The sequence below is a fragment of the Rhinichthys klamathensis genome, unplaced genomic scaffold (assembly GCF_029890125.1).
Source record: "Rhinichthys klamathensis goyatoka isolate OS25496 unplaced genomic scaffold, OSU_Roscu_1.1 h1tg000196l_1, whole genome shotgun sequence".
NCBI lineage: Eukaryota > Metazoa > Chordata > Actinopteri > Cypriniformes > Leuciscidae > Rhinichthys > Rhinichthys klamathensis.
The window spans coordinates 7948922-7976178 of record NW_026606722.1 but is presented as its reverse complement, the minus strand read 5'-3'; the positions used below and the strand labels follow the sequence as shown (position 1 = coordinate 7976178).

At 41.1% G+C, this 27257-nt stretch overlaps 2 protein-coding genes across 2 annotated transcripts in view; both read left to right on the top strand.

The window, feature by feature from the left end:
- LOC130096154 (TATA box-binding protein-associated factor RNA polymerase I subunit A-like) overlaps positions 1-23598 on the top strand; it is a 46658-nt gene extending 23060 nt beyond the window's left edge. Inside the window, exons 5-10 of the mRNA XM_056262823.1 lie at positions 16885-17000; positions 17850-18008; positions 18094-18160; positions 18352-18475; positions 22411-22565; positions 23299-23598. Of these exons, the coding sequence (XP_056118798.1) occupies positions 16885-17000; positions 17850-18008; positions 18094-18160; positions 18352-18475; positions 22411-22565; positions 23299-23435 (758 nt within the window). The 3' untranslated portion in view covers positions 23436-23598. The remainder of the gene's footprint in view (positions 1-16884; positions 17001-17849; positions 18009-18093; positions 18161-18351; positions 18476-22410; positions 22566-23298) is intronic.
- dusp10 (dual specificity phosphatase 10) overlaps positions 23299-27257 on the top strand; it is a 30917-nt gene continuing 26958 nt past the window's right edge. Inside the window, exon 1 of the mRNA XM_056262822.1 lies at positions 23299-23390. The gene's annotated coding sequence lies outside the window, so the exon portion shown is untranslated. The remainder of the gene's footprint in view (positions 23391-27257) is intronic.

Genomic DNA, 27257 nt, shown 5'->3' with positions numbered 1-27257 from the left:
TGAGCTACGCATAGTTAACAGAACTCAACTGCACACACGCTGGAAGAAGTAGTAAAATAATGAGTGTTGCTTCTTTTACTTGGTCCTCCATGAGTGCGACCAAAGGAGAAACCAGAACGACCACAGGGTTTTCATTGCGTCCCATCTTCTTAGCGACCATCGGAGCCAGCTGATAAATTAAACTTTTGCCGAATCCCATAGGAAGGACGGCAAACACATCTTTCCGATCGACAAATGCCTTGATTGCAGTTCTCTGTTCGTCTTTTAAAATGAATGCGCTGTCGATTTCTTTTACAACAGACGCGACAGAGGAATCTATACATCTCAGTTCTCCAGCTGCAGTCAACTCTGAGGGAAACCAGTTCAACCCAAGCGCTCTTTGATAACGTGATGATTACGTAACTGCAGATCATCTGTCCATCATCGTATAAAGCCCGCCCTGGAATTTGATTGGCCCGACGATTTCTGAACCGATCATAATTACTCTTCAATGGATCGAGTCCAGGCTAGATATGTGCCAATGCGACTGTCATGTAAACAGGCAGATCGGATTTTTTAAGGCATTAGGCTACGTCTCCGTGGTTTAATGACGAGAGCAATCCCGACGCGCATCTGCAAAGGGACGGATGGTCCGACGAAACGTCGTGTCGTAGGAGAGGAATGTGGACACACATTGACACAATAGTTTTTGCGTCCGTATGATATGCTGTTTTTGCATGTATATGATATGCACTTTATGCTCCACACCCCTAATCCTACCCAAGGGGTTTACAGTGCGTATCATGCACGCAAAAACTATTTTTGGAGTATAAATGGCACAAGAAATAAAATTAGTGGTGTAGATACTGGTACGCACTTTCATGAGATCGTGTTGTATGTTCCCACCAGTCCTGAGATCTCGCACACAATAACTGAAGCATATGCGCAAGCTGCAATGATGGCCCTTTTCGTCCTCCTCCGCCTGATGTTTGGCGAGCTTCGCATATATCACAAAGCTAGCATCAAGCATATTTCGCGTTCGGATATAGGTAACAAATCAGAATTGGGCATCGAGACCTGCAGTGTAAATGAGGCCAAAGAAACAGCATTGCTCAGAGTAGATTGCAGGGTAGATCGATCTCCTGTAGGAGGCCCTAACAGTTTTCTATTGTTTGTAGCCCATTTGTCTTCATGTATAAAGTTCTGTCACACAGAAGCCCCTTTCAGAACGCCTTCTGTGTGAACGCAAACACGACCCGGGGTTGATGCCGGGTTGGGGATCTCGTAAATTACCGGTTCAGTCCCGGAACATGCGCCGCTGTGTGAACAAAAACCGTAATCAATGTCGTGTTGTAGTGATAACGCTGAAACCGGGATCGTTCGCAAGCTAGAGGCCCTTTCACACAGAGATTCCGGAAAATACACGGATAAAGTGACCCGGGTTTGTTTGATTTTGGTTCATTCACACTGCCAGTGATTTTCCAGAATCAGAGAGTGCGTTCACACACAACCCGTAAAAATCCTGTAAAGACCTGACATGTAATGTCTCAGCAGCGTCTTAAGTTTGCTTATGAGGTGCGATTTCACTGGCAGTGTGAATTAACTAAAATCAAACGAACACGGGTCACTTTATCCGTGTTTTTTCCGGAGTCTCTGTGAGAGGGACAGAACTTTGGGTTAAGACGGTTGAAGGGCGACATGCTAACATCGCGGCTGAAGGACTGCTACACTACAAACCTTCAATAAATTCTTCTCCCCACAAGAACTCTGGTCAAGCTTACTTGTTTTATGTGTTGGAGAAATCTAATACATTGGCGAGCCACCCAAACCACTGCTCGCAAATACAGCAAAATCTACCAGTTAGTGCATTTCTCAAAACAATGTGTACAAACATTTGCACACAATGGATTACCGGCAAAAGACAGTAACTCAAAATCTTTAGTTCATCTTTCAAATGTAAGTATTTATGTCAATGAACATATCAGTGCCATCAGAATGACAAGTCCTTGTGTCATTATTCACAAACAAGGTCAAAATGTTCAGTAATTTTGTCAATACAACAGTGTATCTGTGTCAGTATTACCCCATGTAAACTGCAGTTTCTGTATTGAAAATGTCTGCACTGTATGGCATATATACATTTTAAACAAAAAAGTTACATTAGAATGTCTCGCATTATCCCAAATGACCACATCTTTTGCTAAATCATCTCGAAACTGAGATCCCTGTAGAGGGTCTGTAAGAAAGTGAGGAAATGTGTTTTATGGCCCTATAAGGGGAATCTGAGTTTGCATACCATGCTCTGTAATAGCAGCACACTAGGGATCTTTCCCTGGCAAATCAACAGTAGTTCTGTGGCGATAACATTTCAACCATGTCTTCTGATTTTACTCGGGTTGAAGCCAGAGCCTCATCCACGAACATTATGTTGTGAGATGGTTTATTCAACTCCTATTCCATTACCGTATATGCTATAACTCAGAACACACAAAATTAGTTTTATGAATTGCATGCATTTTCATTTTAGACAAGATACAGTTACACATATTACATGTTCTTTCTCTTCTATGGCCATTGAAAATGTGTATAGGTCATGCTTGCTGTACTATATATCACTAAAATGTTGCTGTGAAGTAGTTACTGAATGCACATCAGATGTTTTGCCTGTGCAAACATTCCGTAGCTCATCATTCCTTTCGAATGGTACTCGGTACAGCTGTTTAATGCTCCTGTGGTGTTTTTTCAGCACCCTGTCGATAGTTGAGAATGAGATGTTAAAGCAGCACTCAGTAAGAATTCCGTTTTTGTCAAACAGCGACCCCTAGAGTCGCTGTGGAGTACTTGTACTGTCGTGAATAGCACTCACGCAGGGATGGCTCGCACTCACGGCCGGATCCCCTCCCCCTGTACACCGGTACCTGTTCAGTAGGATGGACGCTGTAACGAGTGGAAATAAGGTATGGCCCCTTTAAGAGCTGCGCGCGCCCAACACCACATGTATACGGCGCCGGGTTATTTCCAAGGGGGTAATCCATCGACCGGAAGTTGAAGCCGGCCGGGTGCCGCCATGTTGTAGCAGAACTTCACTTGCGTTAGCATTTCCATTGACTCCCATTCATTTTGGCGTCACTTTGACAGCGAATAACTTTACATCTGAGACGTTTAAAGACTCCATTTGTCCATTATTTATTTCTAAAGAAACACGACAATGTATAAAGGGCTCCATTACCTTCTATGTTACATTATGGCCCCGTAGAAACAGATTTAGTAAAAATAGGCTAACGATTGCGTCATAACCACTCGACTCTGTCGCGCTGTACAGAAATTACCGTACAGACAGGAGGAGAAGCTCGCAGGCAATCGGGGTGACGTCCCGTCAAGGGAGAAGCCCATAGATAATGAGTCCATAAAAGCAACGGAATACTTACTCCTGCTCACTCACACCAAAGAACTCTTTGCTCAAGTTCCCCGTCTCTGCAAGATTAACGTTGGCAATTTTCACGCACAGCTACTAGAAGATTAACGTCTGTCAGACAGGTTGTTCACGTCATCAAGCTTAGTTTGAGTCGGTTTGAGTCTGCGCCTCAGGAACGGAAGTGCTCAAAAATCGCTAAAAATGGGCTTCAACTGTCTCAACTGAGTTCCAATGAGATGGCTCTGTCCACTTCTTATACTGTCTATGGTTATTTCTGTTTGATGCTCATTTTATCAGATGTTTTTTTGCCGTAAAGCAATTCGTTACCTCGCGAGACCTGATATCACGCGATACTTCCTAACACTGAGGCCGGCGGCTCGCCGGCCCAAAGTTGCAATGGTGGTTTTGCGGCTCACAGGCACCAGGGGGGTAACCTGGCCCTAGCCAGATGAATTTCGCTCCGCCTAGCTTCACTCATCCATCTGGAACCGATCCATTGAAATGGCGTTTCAGAAGGCTGGGCCTTATCAAAAATCCTTGCATATGATTGGATAAGCCACTTGTCTGTCATCTTTATCGACGTGCTATTTCAACCACTCACACCGAAGCCAACCCGTGACGCTGAAGAATCCGGTCGGGAGAAGGCACTGATCTATTGGTGCGTTCTATTATAGCCAAAGAACCGACTCGGACCTCGATATGACGTCACGTCCACACTTCAAGCGTTCTATTATGTTTTGCGCGTCCGAGTCGGAGAAAAAAATGGACGCCACCCGGAAAGCTGTTGTAATGGTAGCACTGGCCAAGTACCAGGCGCTCCAAAATAACTATGTGCTTCACCTGCAATGTTCAGGTGTTCACTTTATTTAATAATGAAAATGTGTTCAGGTGTTCACTTTATTTAATGTTTTTCATGTTAATCTTCTGTTAGCAACGTTAGTAATTGCACTCACAACAACCGATTCCCATACCTACAGGGGACGCAGTAATACGAGTGATTATATTCGTCATTTAAAATACCAAAGCGGTTCAAAAACAATGAAAACAATTCACACAGGGCGCAGCCATCTTGAATTCCGAAACGGAATTCTTGCTCGGTGTCCTCACGGTTGTCCGACGTCCGAGAGGAGAAATCCGAGGAAAGGGGGCGTGTTGCTAGGCAACGTCTGTCTTCAGATTCGGATCTCCGAGACGGATAAATAATAGAACGCACCATATATAACATCGTTTCCACCAACAAAAGCCTTAAGAGCCGTTCTCTGATGTTCTTTTTGAATGAAACAATATTAGGTAGATTGGACAACACGGATGAAATAGCAGCATCAATGTTAACGCTTGCTTCCTCGATGCGAGCCGCCATTGTTGTCTGAATCAAAACAGTCTCACGGTCGCTTCTCCACTACGTCACATCTATGAAACTCCCGCCCTGAGTCCTGATTGGCTAAACCATAAAGTTGGTTGGAGAAATCATGCCGCGTTCCAGGCAACCTGTAACCCGTGTTTTTCCAACCTTATACCCGTGAAAGTGCACTGGAACGGCAGTCAAACCCGTGACTTCCCACCCGTGAACTCGTACTAGATCGATGTACTCCCAGTTACGAGTTCTGACGTCACATAGCCCGCAAAACCATACAAAACAACAATGGCAGCCCCTACGGATGCAGTGTTTCTGCAGGCGGTACACAGTTAGAATACACTTTAGGACAATATAACGTTGCAGTCAAATTAATAATAATATAATAATAATGATAATAATAAACACACGATTATGTATTACAATGTTATGTGTCTGAAACAATAAGTATGTATATACACACACGATTATGTAATACAATGTTATGTGTCTGAAAAAATAAGTATGTATATTGCGCTCAGGTAGTTTGGCGTGACTGGCCTGGAATGCTACAAAGTCGTGAGTCGTGGTTTGAAGTCGTGATTTACGTGCTCAAAAACCTGCCTGGAACGCAGCATCACTCTCAATGGAAGAGGTTCCAGATGGATGTGAGTGAAGCTAGGCGGAGCGAAATTCATCTGGCTAGGGCCAGGTTACCAGGGGGGTGCGAGACGACCACCATTCAACACGAAATCAGTAATATAAACATTACAATGACTCCAAAGCTGTTCGGTTAAGGTAAAAAAGTTACTTAGTTCACCTTTAACAGATTGGATGTTTTCAAAGACATTGTTGTCTTCTATAATAGCACTATGTATCTCCCTTAGTCTAATGGCATTGTTTGCTCTGACCATGGTGCAAATGGCCTCCTGTTGCAGCCACCAAAATGACATCTCAAGCATTATCTTTTTTTTTACTGTAAATGTCACATTTCTACTGTGCATTTTTTGTTATTGATGTTTCATTTTTTTTCACATTTGGTCTTTTATTCCTTCTATGATCTTCTTCAACAGAGATTGTGTATATCTAATATTCAGAGTAATTTGTCAAAAGCAAAAAACAGCACTTTTTTTTTCTTTTCTGATGCATGACCTTAAGTTGACTTCACTCAGTGAACTCTCCAAAGCGGTTTTATAAATAGATTTATACTACAGGCCTATTAAATGCTTGAGTCTGATTGGTTGACGTACGTTCTAAGGTGTGCAATTATTTCCAGGGAAATGCACGGATAAAGTAGTTCCAGCAGGTTTTGACCGCGTTACAGTTCTATATCACTTCGCCAAATGATTTCAAATGTCCTTACACCCAACAACAGCAGAAGAACCAAAACCCACAACGACTCTGACCAAGCAAATAAATAGTAAACAATAGGATACAAATGACACTATTTCCATGTTTTTGCCACAAAATAACGTTTTATTATGTACAGAATGCACTTATTCTCTCCTGTTCAAACACAAACATGCAGTACAGACACACACTCGCACAGATCTTGTTGTCAGCGCTGCTCTGATGATTTTATCAGTAAAATATTTTAGAAACTTAAAAGCTTAATGACATTTCTCACTAGCAAGGTAATAACGGCACTGTTCTTGAAGCAGATAAGTTTTGCTATTAGTAGTAGAGATGCTGCTGCCGAACACTGTTAGGGGACGCACAGACTGAGGTAATTCACACACGCTTAATCCCTCTCTAAAAGGCTCTAAAATTACGTTTTGGAATTAGCAATGGAGGCGTGGGATGAGATGCGTAAGGGCCCTTACATAGTCAACGCATCGGTACGCATACGCGTGCGCAAGGCTACACATCGCTACGCTTCGGCCGCCATTATGCGTCGATGCGTAGCCAAATGTGTCGTCCTAGTTTTTGATACGCGACGCGCCGATGCACGCAATACTATGCGTTGTCGGTGGGGGCGACATTGCAAGTAATGTACATAAAAAGGTATATTTTTATGTTTACAGAAGAAGAAGATTTGAATACAATGGCGGGCGAAGAGGAAAAGTTATGCGAGCTTGTTCGTATACATCCTTTGTTGCCGCCGATGTAAAATCAGCAATATGCACTCCTCTTCAGTTGCCATTTTGATCTGAATATTACGTGACCCGACTCTAGACTCTACTACCCCCTGCTGCGCAATTGGTGTATTGCATTTCACGCATCGCCGGTGACGCTTGTGTACTATGAAAAGGAGCCAAGGGGGTAATCCATCGACCGGAAGTTGAAGCCGGACGGGTGCCGCCATGTTGTAGCAGAACTTCACTTGCGTTAGCATTTCCATTGACTCCCATTCATTTTTGCGTCACTTTGACAGCGAATAACTTTACATCTGAGGCGTTTAAAGACTCCATTTGTCCATTATTTATTTCTAAAGAAACACGACAATGTATAAAGGGCTCCATTACCTTCTATGTTACACTATGGCCCCGTAGAAACAGATTTAGTAAAAATAGGCTAACGATTGCGTCATAACCACTCGACTCTCTGTCGCGCTGTACAGAAGTTACCGTACAGACAGCAGGAGAAGCTCGCAGGCAATCGGGGGGACGTCCCGTCAAGGGAGAAGCCCATAGATAATGAGTCCATAAAAGCAACGGAATTCTTACTCCTGCTCACTCACGCCAAAGAACTCTTTGCTCAAGTTCCCCGTCTCTGCAAGATTAACGTTGGCAGTTTTCACGCACAGCTACTAGAAGATTAACGTCTGTCAGACAGGTTGCTCACGTCATCAAGCTTAGTTTGAGTCAGTCTGAGTCTGCGCGTCAGGAACGGAAGTTCTCAAAAATCGCTAAAAGTGGGCTTCAACTGTCTCAACTGAGTTCCAATGAGATCGCTCTGTCCATTTCTTTTACTGTCTATGAAAGGAGCGCGTAGCTCGCGTCGCTCGCGTTGCTTGCTCGCGTTGCTCGAGGTGTGATGACCATATGGTGCGTTCTATTATTTATCCGTCTCGGATATCCGAATTGGAAGACAGACGTTGCCTAGCAACACGCCCCCTTTCCTCGGATTTCTCCTCTCGGACGTCGGACAACCGTGAGGACACCGAGCAAGAATTCCGTTTCGGAATTCAAGATGGCTGCGCCCTGTGTGAATTGTAAGTGAATTGTTTTCATTGTTTTTGAACCGCTTTGGTATTTTAAATGACGAATATAATCACTCGTATTACTGCGTCCCCTGTAGGTATGGGAATCGGTTGTTGTGAGTGCAATTACTAACGTTGCTAACAGAAGATTAACATGAAAAACTTTAAATAAAGTGAACACCTGAACACATTTTCATTATTAAATAAAGTGAACACCTGAACATTGCAGGTGAAGCACATAGTTATTTTGGAGCGCCTGGTACTTGGCCAGTGCTACCATTACAACAGCTTTCCGGGTGGCGTCCATTTTTTTCTCCGACTCGGACGCGCAAAACATAATAGAACGCTTGAAGTGTGGACGTGACGTCATATCGAGGTCCGAGTCGGTTCGTTGGCTATAATAGAACGCACCAATAATAGAACGCTTGAAGTGTGGACGTGACGTCATATCGAGGTCCGAGTCGGTTCTTTGGCTATAATAGAACGCACCAATAGTACAAGCGGAATAATTGACTCTGGGCTGTTAAATTATTAGTAAATAATGATGCTGAAATACTGAATTCTGGATTCATGTCTCATTCCTGATGTTTTTCAATGTAGAGCTCAGAGACTTTAATCCTTCAGAAAAGGATAGATAGATAGATTTATTACTCGATACAAGGTACAAACAGTATGTTTCTATATTTTACTTGAAAAATTTGTTTTCATACAAGCTAAAATACAATTATTGCACCTGTCGAAAGAGCAACTTATCTAATCGATTAACCAGCCTGCGGGTTCTGTGTTATTGCCCGCCCGTGCGGCAGGTGGCGCTGTCAGCCTGTCAATCGCACCGCTTGTTTTGATGAGAAACAGTTTTGTTCAGACGTCCACGTGTTGAGTCGTACGATCGCAAAGCGTAAAATTGAAAAGGATCATTCATTTTTCAGTCTTCATAATACTGTCAAGAGGAAAGCAATTAAAGCAGTGAGTCATGGATGATATAGAGGCTGATGATTTTCTAGAGGAAAGGACAAATCGGGAACTGCTTGAAAATCCCATTAATTTACACTTTTATAAGAACGACAAAGGTGATGTTCTGGAGATATATTAACTTGTTGTTTATGTGGTAAAAGCAGCTAAATCTAATTGATTATTATTATTATTATTATCTGTGTGTGTGTGTGTGTGTGTATTCAGGAGTTCACACAGAGATCTTCTTCACCAAGTCGAACAGAAAGTGTCTGAAGCGGCTCAGAGATGCGATGCTGCTTCATAACTGGCAGGAGGCTGCGGTTTATTACAACTCTTACATTCAGGCACTGGAGGCCAGGAATAGCATTAAAGTGCATCCAACGGCTTCTGAGGTACAACAGCCCTTTAAACTCTGCCAAGTCGACTTATAAGCTGCTTAGAGTGCTAAGACACATGTTATGAACTCAATATTAAAATGTTTAATTCAGTTTTCTTGCTTTGATGAAACATATTGCCTATTGTGTCATTCCATGTCAAATCAACCAAATTTCGAAAACTTTCCCAGTTCAAATTTGATTTTGTTAATATTTTCTCTGAATAAAGACAAACATTAAGTGATGAAACCTAAAATATTAAATGTTATGGCTGTATATTTACTAAATAATCCACTATTTTGTTGATGGGGGTCAAAATGACAGTTTTCAAATGTGATTTGGTGCCAAATTATAGGGGTAAAAAATGACTTTAGAAAGATGGCATCATCATTACTTTATTTATACATAGAGATTGGTAGGTCTATTAGTTAAATCTGTTTACTTTTACAGTCTTTGTTGCATTATAAGTAATGATGCTGCCATCTTTCTAAAGCCATTTTTACCCCTCTGTAATTTGGCACCAAATCACATGTGAAAATCTAAAATTTTTGACCCCCTCTACAAAATAGTGGGTTACTTAGTAAATATACATTTAATATGTTGGCTTTCTTCTTCAAAAATGTTAGCCTGGGACCTCATCTTGATTTGACACTGAATTACCCAATTGTGACACTGTTCATTGCATCCATAGCCTGTCACATAATGTTGCTTCTAAGCAACAACCAGATTTAATTAATTCCTCATTAGTTCTTCATGACCTACAAATAATTTATTTCACTTAGCATGTTTTAAATTGAAGTTTACCCACTAACAATTGTGAATCATATTGTTGATGGTTTGAAATTAGTGCCCAGGTTATAGTTAAATGGACAGATAGACAGATGGAAAGATTGATTGACTGACTAATCCCATGAGGATAATTGTTAAAAAATGTTGTTTAACTAATTTCTGACTGGAGTATCTTGTCTTTTTAAAGGAATATTAAAATCTCTTTGGATAGAAATGTCTGGTGTTTTAATGGTTTCATAGAAAAATACAAAATCATTAAAATAAATAAAACAACATGAAAATTGCCAAAGTTTACTAACTAATAATGGTGAATTATATTTTTGATTGGTTGAAATGAATGTTTTCTTTTATTGGTTTATAGTCATCCTTAGCACTACTTTGCCATATAATGAGCTTGCAAAGTTAATAAGTGGGTTGTTACCAGTTTTTGTTCAATATTATTTAATTAAATAAAAATTTAAATAAGACATTGTTTTGTCAGTATAAAGGAATTAATTGGATGTGTACTTTTTAGGCGATGCATTTTTCTTATCACAAAACCATGAAATCATCTTTGGCCTGACTTGTTTATTTGTTTGTATTTTCCTGTTGGATCCTCCTATTTTGTTTTTGTTGCTGTCTTGTGTGTGTTTGCTACTGTACGGATGATGTGTTTCTCTGCTGACTGCATAATTCTGTCCATCAGATCACATGGAGAATAGGCACAGAAATTCTGCGTCATCTCCCTAACGCCACCGCTGAAGATTTCAGCGCTGTAAATGAACAGTTGAAAAACAATGGAGTCAAAAACTTCCCAAAGGTATGCATTGCATTAAGAAGCCCAAACCTCCCCTTTACGACATTTACACTGCATTCAAGGCATGCATTTTAATCAGTATGTGATGTGAATGTTGTAGATCTGTTTGGAGCATTGCTTTCATCTCCTACTAAACGGGCAGATGCAAGAAGCCAAGCGGCAGCTGTCCGTCGGAGAGAGCTGGAGATATGGCAACTTCTCGATTGCTCAGGGTGACGCCAAAAATCTCATCCGTGCGTACAGCGGTTTCTTAGATTACTTGAACTGGTGTGAGAAGAAGTCCTCTACAGCTGAAACCGGTAGGAAGATATTTTATCTGAGTTATGTGAAACAATTAACTGACAATAAAAAATCTTCCTAGCATCTAAATTTAATGTTGAAACCAGTGTTCCCATTCAATCAGTCCCGTTCAACGTTACGTTGATACTGACATACTGGGTTCTTGCCACCTTTGAGTGGAAACAAAACGAGCCAATGGATTTGGCCAATGAGATTTGCATGTCGAGACACACTTACCTTGAAATACGGGTATATACGGCTCGCACTCATTCATTCATACTTTGTTTCCGAGCCGGCTTGTACGACAATCCCTATGATCCCATGTTGGCATTGCAGTCGCAACTCTCCTTTGCTAAGGTACAAGTATCCTCTGTTGTTACCCAGCCCGCTGCCGCTTCTCAGCAGAGCCATGTGTCTGGTTAACACTTTGGGAGACCTTGGGGTTACATTGGGATCTCTTCTTCCGGGGAAGTCCCCATGAACGACCTCCTCCTCTTGCGTGCCATGTGCCGTCAAGCTGTCGAGTGATGCCACAGGTCCCTCTCCTGGGGGACCTTGTGTGTCATTCAACGCTCCAGATGAAGAGCAATCAAAATTGCTAAGGCTTACAGTGCTGCTGGACAGGCCGCCTCTGCTCTGTATCCCGTGGCCATCCAGCAGGTCCATCAGGCAAAAGCTCTCAATGAGCTGCACAAATGTAGTTCTGAGCCGGGGTTGATGCAGGAACTGTGCGTGGCGACTGACCTCGGCCTCCCGGCGACGAAAGTCAAGGCGCGGGCTCTCGGCCAGACAATGTCCTTCTTGGTGATCCTGGAGTGCCATCTCTGGTTGAACCTGGCTGAGATGAAGGACATTGACAAAGTTCGCTTTCGAGGACTCCCAGGCCGACTTCTTCAGCGACACTGTCAGGGACCCAGCGTTTCTCAGCAGTCCGTACAGGCCGTACAGGCCTACACTAAACCCTCAAAGCGTCCATCTAATCAGCCTTAGGACGGGGGGGCCCAGAGGTGGAGGGAGCTGCTCTGAGCCACTTCTCCCCTCAGTGGAGAATCTCCAGTTTCAGTTTATTTGTTCAGCCTCTGGTCCATACTGGGCGTGGTCTGGCAGTGAGCGACGCCCCGCTTCCTTGGTCCCAGGTTCTTTAGCTACAGGCAGGGAGTTTGCGTTTCGATGGCGTGGTGCTTCCTGGCGCCTCCGTAGCCTAACCGACCCACAGAGCCAGGTAAGTGTCACACCACACTTACTGCCTCTACTTCAGGACACCACGCAGTTTGGGCCCCAGCGCTCGTCACCAACCCCAGCCACCCCATCACGATGCAGTTGATGGTAGTTCACTGGGAAAGCACGACCAGGGGTGCGTTTCCTGTACAAAGACGTAACTCGCTGCTTAACTATCATAGTACTAAGCATTGTTGAAGAAATCCACTAGCTAGTCACGACTGTTTCCCAAACCATATTGTCGCAAATTGGGCTTTCAATCACGTTGGTTAATGTCACACACTTGTTGGAGTAATAACTTTTTTTAATTAATCTGTTTGAGATCGAATTAATACTAGATGTTTTGCTATAAATTACGGACATGCAATTTGAGGACCATTTATCATTTTTCTCAGTTATTTTGCTTTAGGGCTGCACGATTTGGGGAAAATGTCATATTGCGATTAATGAGGTCAATATTGCGATTGCGATATGCGATTGCGATATAATAAACAAATGGTTTCATGAGTCAACTTGCTTGGTTGTAAAGTAAAATGCACACACAGATTAGTGATCATTCTGTGTATTAATGTGTATTTCTCAACTCAAACTAGCAACAACAACTAAATGATTGATAACACCTATAATGATCAATAAACCATTGATGTCTGGATAAAAATGGCGACACCCCCCACATTTTAAACGTTAATTATAGCCATCCAACATTACAGTGATTCCATCAATACAATTGAAAGCTATCAACTTTTAAAATATTTATTAGGCCTAAAAAATAATAATAACAGCTTTTAAATTAAGTGAACTTCAAACAATCCTCACATAAACCCATAATAAATGCCATATTTACCTGTGCCCTTCCTGTCTTAACAGGTAGGATTGAGGATTTATATACAGATTTATATACAGAAATTGAATAAAGTTATCAAACAGTCTGCGCTGCATGAATTATAAATTATATATATAGACTAATCCTTATTAAACCCACAAAACTTCTTTAGTCAAGAGCAGTGAGTAATTTTCTGTTCCCTTTGTTCTTTGATTAACTTTACTGACGGAACGCTTTATTCGCTGCTGGCCCTTTAAGAGCAGCCGTTGCCGAGACGCGGATCTCTCACGCGCCTCATTCTCTCACAAGCACAACTCTTTTTGTCCATCATAAGACTGCTGTTATGTTATGAAGATAATCAACAAAACGACATTTTGGCATAATTGTGTGTGTTATTGTTCGTTCAAGCTCGAAAGAGAACTGTATTCTGGCACGCGGTCTGTGCATGCACATTATACTGGCGCGCGTTTTTCTGTGAGTCACATTCAGGACATTCACAGGCAGCGCGCTCTCTTTTGACTTGTCGTCCAAAATGGCTTTAAGGCATTTGCACGAATAAGAGCGGGATCATGTAACACTAGTCAAAGGATGACAAAAAAGAAGAGATGCTGTGTTCATATAAAATTGCGGCATTTTGCGTTATATAATCGCATAGGTTTGACATCGCGATTACGATTGCGATTCGATTAATCGTGCAGCACTATTTTGCTTTATTTCCAGATTCAATCATAGGCTCGTTCTTACGTAGTAGAGCATGTTTACGCACATGCGCACAAAAATGACTTTAAATCTCTTGACAAAGTAAAAGACGTAAATTACATTTGTATGTATTCTAAATAAAAGATACAGATTGTACTGAATGTCAGCTTGCTTATTAGTCCACGTCATGCAAACAAGAAACTATGCTTCTAACCACAGGTCGTGAGCTGTCGTTCCAACCACTTAACTCTGCAATGCTGTTTGCGAATGTTCGTTAGAATTATGGTTTCGGGAAACACTAACTCGTTGAACTATGCTGATAAAGACGGAACTTCCAACCATAGTTGGCTAACGTTGCTTTTGGGAAAAGGACCCCTGGTCATCAGGTTCCTGAGAGGCAACATAAGGCTAAATCCTCCCAGGATCGCGGATTCAGGGTTTGCCGAATGGGGAACTCCTCTGAAGAATAAAGTAGGCACTCGTATCCCCCCACTAGAGGAATGGAGCTGCAAGCGAGACACCAAGCTAGCCTTTCTGCACAATCCTCATCACGTTCCTGAGAGGCACCAGGAGGCTAAATCCTCCCAGGCCGCGTTTCATCCCCTCCTGGGAGACATCTCTGCGGTCCTTTCTGGTCTTTAGAGAGCCCCCTTTGAGCTGCTGGAGTCAGTTGAGTTTAAGATCCTGTCTCTAACGACAGTGCTCCTGACCGCGCTCACTTCCTTCAAGAGGGTGGGGGTCCTGCAGTCCTTTTTTCGGTCAGAGAATCATGCCTTGAGTTCTGGCTGGCCCGGTCTCTCGTGATCATGATACCCCGGCCTGGATATGTGCCCAAAGTTCCCATCAAACTCCTTAGGGACCAGGTGGTGAACTTGCAAGCGCTACCACTAAAAAAGGCAAACCCAGCCCTTGTGTTGCTGAGTCCTGTTCTTGCACAGCATGAGCTTCAGAAGCTCTTATCAGCTCTTTGTCTGCTTTGAAGGTCAGCAGATCGGATAGGCCGTCTCCAAGCAGAGCTTAGCCCACTGGATAGTGGATGGCATCGCCTTGGCGTACCAGTCCCAAGGCGAGCCGTGCCCCCTCAGAGTGAGGGCTCACCTCTCTGGCAGACATCTGCAGAGCTACGGGCTTCACAAGATTTTCACAATTTCCGGGTTAAGCCGGTTTCTTCCCATGTGTTGGGTACAAACAGGTAATGTGTGGGAAGGCTGGCTTGGTGTCTCGCTTTCAGCGCCATTCCCCTCAAGTGGGGGGATACGAGTGCCTACTTTGCTCTTCAGGTGAGTTCCCCATTCGGCAAACCCTGAATCCGTAGGCCTGGGAGGATTGAGCCTCCGGTCAGTCAGCCCTTGTACTAGGCTAGATGCCCATATGCTGTGATTTCCCCCTTGGTAATCCCATATGTGTAGTTTCCACGGTATGGTTTCCCAATTGGTAAAACCTGTTTTACCCTGGGGAGTTTCTGCTCTGCCCTGTCTCTGCATCAGTAGTAGCTACTTCCCTGGACAGACAGGACCAACCACAGAGATCTTCCATATGTAGCACTGCCCCACGGGTCAGTCCATATATGTATCCACCACACATTACCTCCCTTCAGTAGGCTGTGGCCTCCGTAGTGTCCCTCTCCTTTGGACTAGGCACGCTTTTCCAGCGTTGACAACCCTGGTCATGACTGTATAATAAATGGTAATTGAGAACCAAAGAACTCTTCCCGTGAAACATCACGATAAGAGAAACCGCAGCTACGACCGTCTCCAGGATAGGCCTTGTCCCCTCCATCCTGTTGGTATGGAGGACTAATTTTCCTAGGGCTTTCATGTGGCGCTGGGTAGGTTAAGACTGTGTGGGGGCAGTTGCCAAACGGGCACGCTACAGCTTGCCAGCATCTGTGTCTCCTACACTCGTAACAATTTAGTGGCTGTGGCACTTCCCATAGGCACCCCAATATGTCAATATCGATGTTACGTCGAACGTGACTGACTGAATGGGAACGTCTCGTTACTGATGTAACCCTCGTTCCCTGATGGAGGGAACAGAGGTGTTACGTCCCCCTTGCCAAAACCCTGAACCATCTCTGAATGGTTGGAATCCCTGTCTGGTTTCCCAGCAAAGCCTGAATGAGTGCATGCGAGCCGGCCTTATATACCCATATGTCTGGGTGGGACTGGCTCTGCATGTAAATCTCACTGGCCAATATCCCTTGGCTCGTTTTGTTTCCACTCAAAGATGATTGGGCTCCCAGGCAAGACGTCAGTTTTGACATAAAAAAAAAAAAAAAAAAATATGAATATTTCTTAAGGTGACCCTAATATGCCCTTTTTCTACTAGTTCTACTAGAATAGGGTTTCTTGCTTGAATGTTCAAACACATTATTTGACATTGTTGCAGCTCCTCTCTTCCCAGTCTGTCAGTAACGCTCTTTTTACTTCCTGTCTCTATGAAGCTCCTCCTTCCAAAAAGCACAGTGTGCTCTGATTGGTTGGCTGGACCAGTGTTGTGATTGGTCAAGTGCTTTGCACGTGCTTGGGAAATGTCCCGCCTTTTACCATAACCGTGAGTTTCAACACACTACTAACTTACTCGACCAGGCCCCGCCCCTTTATTCTAGTATGAATTATTTAAATGAGGAATATTGTGATGTGTTCATTCTCTGAAGAAAACTCAAGACTACCATGGAGGCGTTTCATGGAGTTCAGTAACAGTGACACTGATAATAACTCCCACAGGATGGACTTTGAGCTTTGGAAATATGCAGAGCTTTTTCATGCTTAAACAGCAACATTACACACTAAAGAAAGCTAAAATGTCAAAAAGTATCATAGGTCCTCTTTAAAATTTTATTTATTTCTTCAGAAATAAATTTAATATGCTGATTTGCTGCTAAAGAAAAATTTCTGATTATTATCTTTGTTGCAAATGGTTGTGCTGCTTCATATTTTTGTGGAAACCAATTTTTCAAATACTTTGAATAGAAAGTTCAAAATAACAGCATTTACTTGAAACAGAAATTTATGTAACATTAAATGTCTTCACTGTCACTGTAAACCAGTTTAATGCATTCATGTCCATGTTTCTGGTATCAGATGAGGCGAGCCGTAACCATGAGATGCACAGCTACTTCAGATATGCTTCTGTGACCCTGAAGGACATCATCAGTCAGCCTGGAATCTGGGACCCTTTTGTGTTGGGTTACATTAATGTGAGACACTCTCTTACCTTGTGCAATTTGACAATTATCTTTGTTTAAAGGGTTTGTTTAGACCAAAATGACAATTCTGTCGTCATTTACTCAAACTTAAAACTCTGTGGAACACACCAGCAGATTTGTTTTAGGAGTCTTCACACAGCTTTGTACAATCAAACAAGCTTCAAAAAAGCTTCATAAAAATAAACAGTATATTCCAAGTCGTCTTAGGTCATATGATGTATTTTTGTGTGAGAAACACAAGTCATATTTTAATTAAATGTACATGCACAAATGAGTTTTTGTGAGTGCATAACAGCATACAAATCAGTCTTTTTGTTACTCAAAGCTATTATATTATTTAGAAGACTTGGAATATAATCCACAAATCATATGGACTATCTTAACATTATTTGCTTCCGTTTCTTTACAATGTACATTTGTTTGGGATTTTTTTTCTCTTCTGCTCACCAAGGCTGCATTTATTTGATCAAAAATACAGTAAAAACAGCTAAATATTATTACAATTTAAAATAACTGTGGATATATTGTAAAATGTCATTTATTCCTGTGAACAAAGCTGGATTTTCAGCATCATTTCTCCAGTCTTCACTGTCACATGATCCTTTATAAATCATTCTAATATTTATTTATTTTTTATATTAATGTGAAATAGAAATATTTTGTAACATTATACATGTATTTGCTGTCACTTGATCAGGTTAATGTGTCCTTGCTGAATAAAAGTATTCTTTATAAAAATATTACTGACCCCAAACTTGTAAACAGAAAATAAGACAGGTTTGGATTGATAAAGTTGTCTTTGCATTATATAATGCTGTCTATATGTGTTATCCGCTGCAGATGCTGGAGTTTTACAACGATGAGGACGGCGCTCTGCAGATTCTGGAGAATTACGCTTACAACAAGGATTTCCCAATCAATCCCAATGCTCATGTGTACCTGTACCAGTTCCTCAAGAGACACAATGCCCCAAATGACAGACTGATCAGGTCATTAAGGGTATGAAATGGTTCAGCCAATCAGATATAAATTTAATAAAGTGTCGGATTAAAATGATTATTTTATTCTGGTTTCTGTTGCTCAGATTCTGCACTCTTTAGTCCCGAGTCATGAACTGATGCTGGATCTCTGCTCTCTCCTGCTGAGCACCCGTACGTATGAAAACTAGACATTTCTGATTGGTGTTTAGCATGTTGCTGTGTGGTTATAAGGATGTTATAAAGATCATCCTCCATTGTAAGTCTGTTGGCTTTATTTGTTAGATTCATCACCCACCAGTAACTGAAATGTATAAAGTAAACAGCTTTGATTTAAATCAGTTTCTGCTTCTTTTTTTTTTCAGGCCTCATGAGTGATCTAGAAGAAGCTCTCAGCGTTTCAATGGACCTTCTGGAGTTTTCCAGTTGGAAATGTGACATGAAGGCTTGGTCGTGTCTTCTGAACATTATGAATTTACTAAAACAGAAGTAAGTTTTGATAAATGAGAAAAGCATCTTAAATACATTGCTAAAAGTAGCTTTAGAAAAAAATGTTTTTGATCCAACATAGAATTTATTACACAAACGTTTAGGCTTCAACGTCCATGAGGTTGAGTAAATAACAACATCATTTTCTTGGGGGGGTGAACTATACCTTTAATGTTTTTTTTTTAAATTGAAATAGAAATATTAAAGTTTTTTTTTTAAAGAAATATTACTCTAAATTAGCCTGACTTCGTCATACTCATATTCTAGTCAGAATGTGAGTCTGATACTGCTCCATAGGGCTTTGATTATGAGGCGTGTCTTAACCGAACCAGGAAAAAAAACTCTGCACTCAATTGGATAGACCTACAACCAATCAGAGCAACGCAGTAAGTCAACTACTTTGCATAGCACAGTTGTCAACTACAGAACTCAAATGCACGCACGCTGGAAGAAGTAAAATAACGAGTGTTGCTTCTTTTACTTGGTCCTCCATGAGTGCGACCAAAGGAGAAACCACAACGACCACAGGGATTCATTGCGTCCCATCTTCTTAGTGACCATCGGAGCCAGCTGATAAGTTACACTTTTGCCGAATCCTGTAGGAAGGACGGCAAAAATATCTTTCCGATCGATAAATGCCTTGATTGCAGTTTTCTGTTCGTCTATTAAAATGAATGCGCTGTCGATTTATTTTACAACAGACGCGATAGCAGAATCTACACATCTCAGTTCTCCAGCTGCAGTCATCGCGCTCTTTGATAACATGATGATTAGGCTACGTCCCTGCAGACCATCTGTCCATAATCGTATAAAGCCCGCCCTGGCAATTTGATTGGCCCGAACATTTTTTGACTGATCATAATTACTCCTCAATGGATTGAGTCCAGACCGAACTTCCCGACCAAAAAATGTTATGGGCGGGGTTCGGGCTGGCATCCAGGCTAAATCTAAATAAGAAACTAAAACTGCCAGTAGGTGGCAGTAAATGTCTAAAATGACTCGTAAGTCATTGAATCATTCATTATTTCGATTCGTTCAAACGACTGATTCATTCAGGAATTAAGTAAACAGCTCTCTTTATGAATGAGTCATTGAATCATTGGTTCACCTGATTTATTTGCTCAAAATGTAACCGTTATATAACATAACCAATAAAACTTCATCTTTTCGTTGTAAAATTTAAAACAGATTTTAGGTTTGGTTGATATTAGCCATCAATCACTCCCTTACACTGTGGTCCGTTGTCACGTGACAGGAACCTAACTAGTGTGCAAAATGTAAAGAGTTAACCCTTTAGGCGCCAGAGGTTTTTTCCTAAAACGTTCTATTTTGACATCTCAATTTCAAAAGGCTATATCTTAAAAGTGATAAAATATAGAGACTTTCTGTAAATTAGAGAAATATTAAGGATGACCCAAAGTTTATGTAGGGATTACATTTTTCCATCTAATTTGCATATTATGGTGGCGGCAATCTTGGATTATAGAATTTTCATGAAAAGTCACATGTTTAAATGATAAAATGCAGCACTTCTTTCCCCCCCAAATGTCCATCACCTTCTGTATGCTATATTGCACAATACTGAATGCTCAGGTATATAGTAAGTAGTAAACAAACTGTGTAAATCATTACTAATAAATGGTAGAAACAAACCGAATGCATGTAGTGGTTGGCCTTTTGCTGTTGAGATTTTCCATTTACTAAATACAGTAGGCACTCTGATTCCATGTATGGGGCACATATATATTATTCATATGACACACAAACACAAGTAAACAAGACCTGTTTAGTTCAAGCGCTCACTCGCCACGGCAAGGCACAGATCATGAGTGAGATGATACGAGTAGCGCGGCCAGATCTGCCTCAAGTGTGCACAGCTCGGACTGCTGTCATTGTCATTGTGACTCCCCACGCTGCCTCCACGTCGCCTCCTAACTGTCCTATGAATACTTCGACCTCGTCTAACATACCCAGTGGTATTAGACAAAGTCTCCACCACAATACTGTCGCCGCGATTGCGGAGAGGATCTGATATGGCTCACTCGCACACTAGCTCCGCTTTTGATCTCACTGATTCAATGCGCTCTAACTCGAACATTTTGTATAGAAAGATGACGTTTTTTTTGATTCGGGGATGAAGTATGACATGTCTGCCATCCAGTGGAGGGGAGGTCGAACGAAATTTGACAAAATCAGCCGTTTTATTCAGTGCCGCATCTTGTCGAGTGAACTCGACCGTGGCGCCTAGAGGGTTAAAGAGAAAAGATGAAAAGAACACCGTTACATATACCAAACCTAGCACCTAGTTCACCCAAAAATGAAAATGATGTCATTAATGACTCACCCTCATGTCATCACAAGCCCGTAAGACCTCCGTTCATCTTAGGAACAGTTTAAGATATTTTAGATTTAGTCCGAGAGCTTTCTGTCCCTCCATTGAAAATGTATGGACGGTATACTGTCCTTGTCCAGAAAGGAAATAAAGACATTATCAAAGTAGTCCATGTGACATCAGTGGGTTAGTTAGAATGTTTTGAAGCATCGAAAATACATTTTGGTCCAAAAACAACAAAAACTAGGACTTTATTCACCATTGTATTGTCTTCCGGTTCTGTTGTGGATCCGCATTCAGTGACGCTGCTGACGTAAGACGCTGCTGACGTGTGTCTGGTGCGCCCGAGCTTCGTTTACAGTCTGAGGGAGACGCACGCTGGAAACAAAACAATCTTCGCAAACATGTCTAAGGATTTCCACACAGAGGAACACTTGCATTTTTTTGCCCAGCCATATTTATTTGAACCCGAATACACGGACGCACCAGACACACGTCAGCAGCATCTTACGTCAGCAGCGGCACTGAACGTGGATCCACAACAGAACCGGAAGACAATACAATGCTGAATAAAGTCCTAGTTTTTGTTATTTTTGGACCAAAATGTATTTCCGATGCTTCAAAACATTCTAACTAACCCACTGATGTCACATGGACTACTTTGATGATGTATTTATTTCCTTTCTGGACAAGGACAGTAAACCGTACATACATTTTCAATGGAGGGACAGAAAGCTCTCGGACTAAATCTAAAATATCTTAAACTGTGTTCTGAAGATGAACGAAGGTCTTACGGGGTTGGAACGACATGAGGGTGAGTCATTAATGACATAATTTTCATTTTTGGGTGAACTAACCCATTCACTAAAACATTCCCACATGGTGTTTTTGTTTTTAATTCTCCTTTTTGAGATTTGTCTCAGATCTGTTTTGCCTCCATTGCTGCTTAAACAAGTGGACGCCGCAACTGGTTAGCTTAATGGTGCTCTAAGCGATGTTGGGTGACGTCACTTCTTGTTGACATCCAAAGTATTGTCAAACTAAACGGAGGCTAGCTAGACCCTCCCTCCACAAATAACCACATCACTAATGCACACATATTATGCGTGAGAGCTTGATTAAACTCAAGGAGAGTGCCAAGCATACGAAATGCCGGGACGAGCGTGTGGCAAAGAATTCAGGATATAAACATTTTAGTTGTGATGCTCCTAACTTTTGAAGTTGGGAGCACCAGTGCTACCAAATAAAAAAGTTTCATTTTTTTCCTCCAAGCCCTGGAGTGTGTTTGGGAAATGTCCCGCCCCTTACCATAACCGCAAGTTTCAACACACTACTAACTAACTCAACCAGGCCCGCCCCTTTATTCTGCATATTAATTATTTAAATGAGGAATATTGTGACGTGTTTGTTCCCGGAAGAAACTCAAGACTACAATGGAGGCGTTTCAGGAGTTCAGAAACACTGACACTGATATAGAGAAGAACTCCCGCTGGAGGGACTTTGTGCTCAAACAGCAACATCACACACACTAGAGAGGATGATGCTTTTTCACATGTTCATCTTTCTTTAATGTGTCTTCTGATGTTGATTTCTACTCATTTAGAAAGCGCAAGGAGTTTGTATTGAAGGAATGGGACGCCAGGCGACCGCTGTGGTTCTCCTTTCACTTCAGAATCCATTTCGCCAGGGTAGACCTGGTGGAGAACGTCAGTCTTCTGCAGATCAAGAGTGAAGTTTTAAAGGGTCTAGGTGAACGCTGTAAGTACATGATTATCTTTTTCCAGATGAAATGATCAAGTTTCCATTTAGTGTCCTCAGTAGAACCAGAATAGAAACCTTTGGGTCTCAGTTTATGTGTGGAGTCTGTGTGTGTGTGTGTGTGTGTGTGTGTGTGTGTGTTCAGACCATTCCTGACTAGGGGTCGACCGATTCCGACTCATTTCGCCAGATCGGGTCACATATAATGATGCGGCTGAGGCTGAAAACAGCGCAAGCGTCACGCGTGCTCCAGTGTGTGTGTGTGTGTGTGTGTGGTGAATGAAATGAAATCACGCGTTTTTCATAGGGCCCTAAAAATGTAATTTTTGTTAAACACTAAATAAATTGAATAAGTTTGATGATTTCAATTAATTAGAAATGCTTTTTGATTACTAAAATTTCATTTAAACATTAAAATAGTCTTTAAGTTTTACTAAATGTTTACAGAATGCTGCTGGGTGCTCCCTGCACTTAAGTTATTATTATAATTATTATTATTAATAACATTTCTCAGATTCAAAGATATGTTTAAAATCATTTAAAGAAAGTATTTGTCAAAACCCTTTGTTATTCTTAATTTTGACATTAATTTACATTTTTACACCAGACATATATCGGTTATCGGTCTATTTGATCTGTAATAATCGGCATTGGCCCTGAAAATCACATATCGGTCGACACGTATTCCTGACATATTTAATAAGTTCCTGAACATTTTGTTTTCTGTTCACAGTTTTAGAATACAGAAGATACGCTCAAAACTTAAAGAGAAAATCTGAAAGTAAAACAAAGGAATGCGCATTGAGGAAGAGCAAGAAAAGGAAGGTAAAGAAGGAAAAGATGGAGAAGGAAAAAAAGAAGAAAAGATGAAGACCAAGAAGTCCAAGTAAAAGATACAATAAACATGTAAAATTTTGATGTTTTCTAGATTTGTACCAGACAACGTTATAGTTGTCCATGTATGACACAAGACTCTCTTTATATACTGTGTATCTGCTCATGTTGAGCTTCACTTTCTATTAAAATTATGGAAATGCAGTGAACTTGATGTCAGTCTTGATTGTGACCAGGAGGGAGCGCAAATGCTGCGTTTCTGAAGCCTGTTGTGTGTGTGTGCGTCTGTGTGTGTGTTTATATATATTACACCCCATTTAATTAATTGAAAATAAAAACAATAAATATAAATATTTATAAATTATATATATATATACAGTGTTAATTTTGGCAGAAAATGTGTATGTATTCATGTATTAGGATGTAAACACGAGTAACTTGGTTTTAATTATATCAAAAACTAAATTAAGTTAACCTGACTAAGTAATTTATAGTTTAAGATTTAAAAATAATTCAACTAGTGATATTTCAGATTTACAAGGTTTATATATGGTTGCAGTCACCAAAATGACATCTCAATAAAAAAATTGTACTGTACATGTAACATTTCTACTGTGTAATTTTAATTATTCTTCATCTTTGATCTTTTATTCCTTGTATGATCTTCAAAAGAGATTGTGTAGATCTAATATTCGGAGTAACTATCTCGTAAATCACTCAACCACAGATGAAAGGCAAGAAACAGCACTTTTTGTCTGTATGAACTGAAGTTGGTCGACTTGTCTTTATAAAAATAGATTTCGAGCTCAGACTCAGACAGATGGATGTAATAATCCCATGGTTTGTGTTTGAAACGATGAGCATCTCGTCATGTGCAGCAGGTTTCATGCGTTGCTCATCGTGACCATCTGAACACTTATGCTGAGCAAGATGGTAATGCTCACAGAACTGAGTCATGCAAGTGAATGATGCTGAAATGCTGAAATCTGTGGAGGATTCATGTCTCATTCCTGTTGTTTTTCAATGTAGAAACTTTTCAGTCAGAATTGTAAGTCATTCTTGCAGGCCCATCAGGAGCATTTTGCATAATTTGGATTTAATCAGTGAATCCAGGTCGTATTTTGTCCCACAAAATTATTTTATATATATTTATACCACGGTCTGTCTGAATACTCGATTCTGATTGGCTGGAAGGTGTTCAATAAAACCGTAAATGGACAAGTTGTTCCAAGTCAGTTTAATTACCGCTCTATATTAATGTGCTATCATGCACATGCATACGTTACTCGTGCGGTTTTCATTAGATAATTTCTTAGCTATTTTTCAATCCACCTATTTGTATGCGTATTTTGGGATATCCCATTAAAAGCTGTAGGATGGAAACGCCAAGATAGGGTGAATTAAGGGTGATTGGGACGGTTTTTGAATTTCCGCCTGAAATTAAAAACATCAGCCCAACACATGATGCATTTCTGTAATACTGAAGATGTTACCTATCCATTTGAACAGGGAAAAAATGAGTATTTGGATGAGATGTGGGTGCCTCCATGACTTAACTATTTGACAAACGCATTTAACCTGCACAAACCTACTGGAAAGATGCATATGGTTTATTACTGCAACACAATCAGTAAAAAAAAGTTAATAATGTTTCTATTTTCAGAATTTGGTCGTTTTATTTGAGCAAAATCTAGCTAGTTCATGAATATTTTTGTGGTTGATTAGGGCTTACACAAATAAAGAGGTTGGGAACGACTGATTTAGAGAATACAGAGCATAAACAATGGTTCTCTATTGCAAAGTTAATAATTTTCTTAATTAGCCAAGCCTTTAAACACTGTCCCAATCCCCCAAAATCATGCTGTCCCATCCACCCAAATTGTGTTTAAGGGCATCCAATAAGGGCATCCAATTCGCCTTTGGCTAAGCCACACACTAGAATGTAGATTGACCAATCACAGCGCAAGCAAGAACGAGCTCCCACAGAGGTCCGACACTTTTTCACAGCGCTCCATTGACTTTAACACAGGCGTCTCATATTTTTGGTCTCGGCAGGCTATTACCGTCGTAGTTTTGTCAAAAATATGGTTAAACGTTGTGCCTGGGGCATTTGTAACAGATATGCGGTTCCCAGAGAGGTTGGAGCATAGATATCCATAATAAAGGCTAGATGTCTCGTCCGCGCTGCTGGCCAATGGAGGTCGACGTCCGCACCTGGCGGCCCTCTTGTCACAGGCACCTCGCTCACTCGTAACATTGTGTTTTAATGGTGCATGTACTTTTTAAATAACCATAACTTGCTCAATTTTCTACCGATTTTCAAACAGTTTGGTTTGTTATAAACGTCAGAGATGTAGTTATGACACTGCATACTTATGAATAATAAGTGTATCAATAAATAATCATCCAGAATTATAGCCACGTTAATAACGTTTGTAAGAAACCAAACGGTTTGTAAATCCGTCAAGATTTCGACGAGATAAGAGTATTTGTGTTCGTGCTGATCACTCATCTTACATCAGGCACCACAGAGCCCGCCAGAAAGCTTGCCTGTGACAAGATGGCCGCCGGTGAGGGCGATAGAGACTCCGCCGTAAGACATCTAGCCTTTATTATGGATATCTATGGGTTGGAGGGGGGTGTGCGTTTTTTTTCCCTTCCCAAAACCGAAGTCAAATCCTGACAAGTGTCGTCTAGCACACGCTGCTAATAAATACAATGTTATACTCACGTAGTCCGTTTGCTTTGTAATAATGATTATAGAAGTGAATAGAGACCTACCCAGCTTTGCATGAACAGTGTTGCTCCTTGATATTATTAGTCCCAGCCTCCGTCTCGATTAGTAGGATATGCGGTGGTTCATTTTTTGACTGTGACCGGGAACGTTATGCTTTTGCCTCTATTTGGATGCCTTGTTGTTCCTTGCGTTTCACCTGTATGTCATGAACGTATGCCTTCGAACGTATATTGCAGCCCCTTTTGCCTACTTCTATCGGACACTTTATTTGCTGCTTTATAAACGTTTGATAAAATTTCAGCAGGAAGAGCTGTCACAGCATAAGCCATGTTGATACCAGAGCCCAGATGAAGTTTGTTTGTCGGACGTAGCAACAGTAACTAAGGGGGGCGGGGCTTAGCCAAAGGCGAATTTTGATTATGTGGTCTCACAGCTAGGGTTCAGCAAAAACAGTTTTTATTTTCACTCATTAGGTGAGAAAATAAACTCTATAGTTAAACTGTCCCATTCAACCTTAATTCCCCCCACGTAAAAAAATTCTAAAAATGCATATCGTTTGAGTCGGATACATTTTTAATCCGATAAGAAAACATGCGCATATACTACGATGGAAACACATTTACACAACAAATTCCTCAAGGCGCATTAAAAACATTTCTGTGACTTTGAGACTTCATAACAGGACTAACGAGCGGGCCGATCTCGGTGCAAACTCCGCCTCCGAAAGCAAGATACACAAAGTTTATTGCGTTTGGTCTGCATGCTCTGAGACGCAAGTAATACATATTATATATAGTTTCTTCTCCTACTTTTCTTAGTGATATTTAGCACCAGTTTATCAGGAATATTTTGTTCTCTTCAGGTCACTGGATGGAAACGCTGCTTCATTCGTTAATGTTTTATCCGATATTCCAATTTTGCACGTTAAATTCACAACTTTGGATGGAAAAGTATCTATTGATTGAAACTTTCCCCCACAACTTTTATCATTAAAATAGCTTTGCTACTCAATCGCAACATCATATTTCTCAGCATTGCGCGGGGAACATCGCTGGTTTTGAAGTTATTAAACTTCGAGCTTTATTGTTAATATAGAGAGGCGCTGAACAGACGCAGGTAAT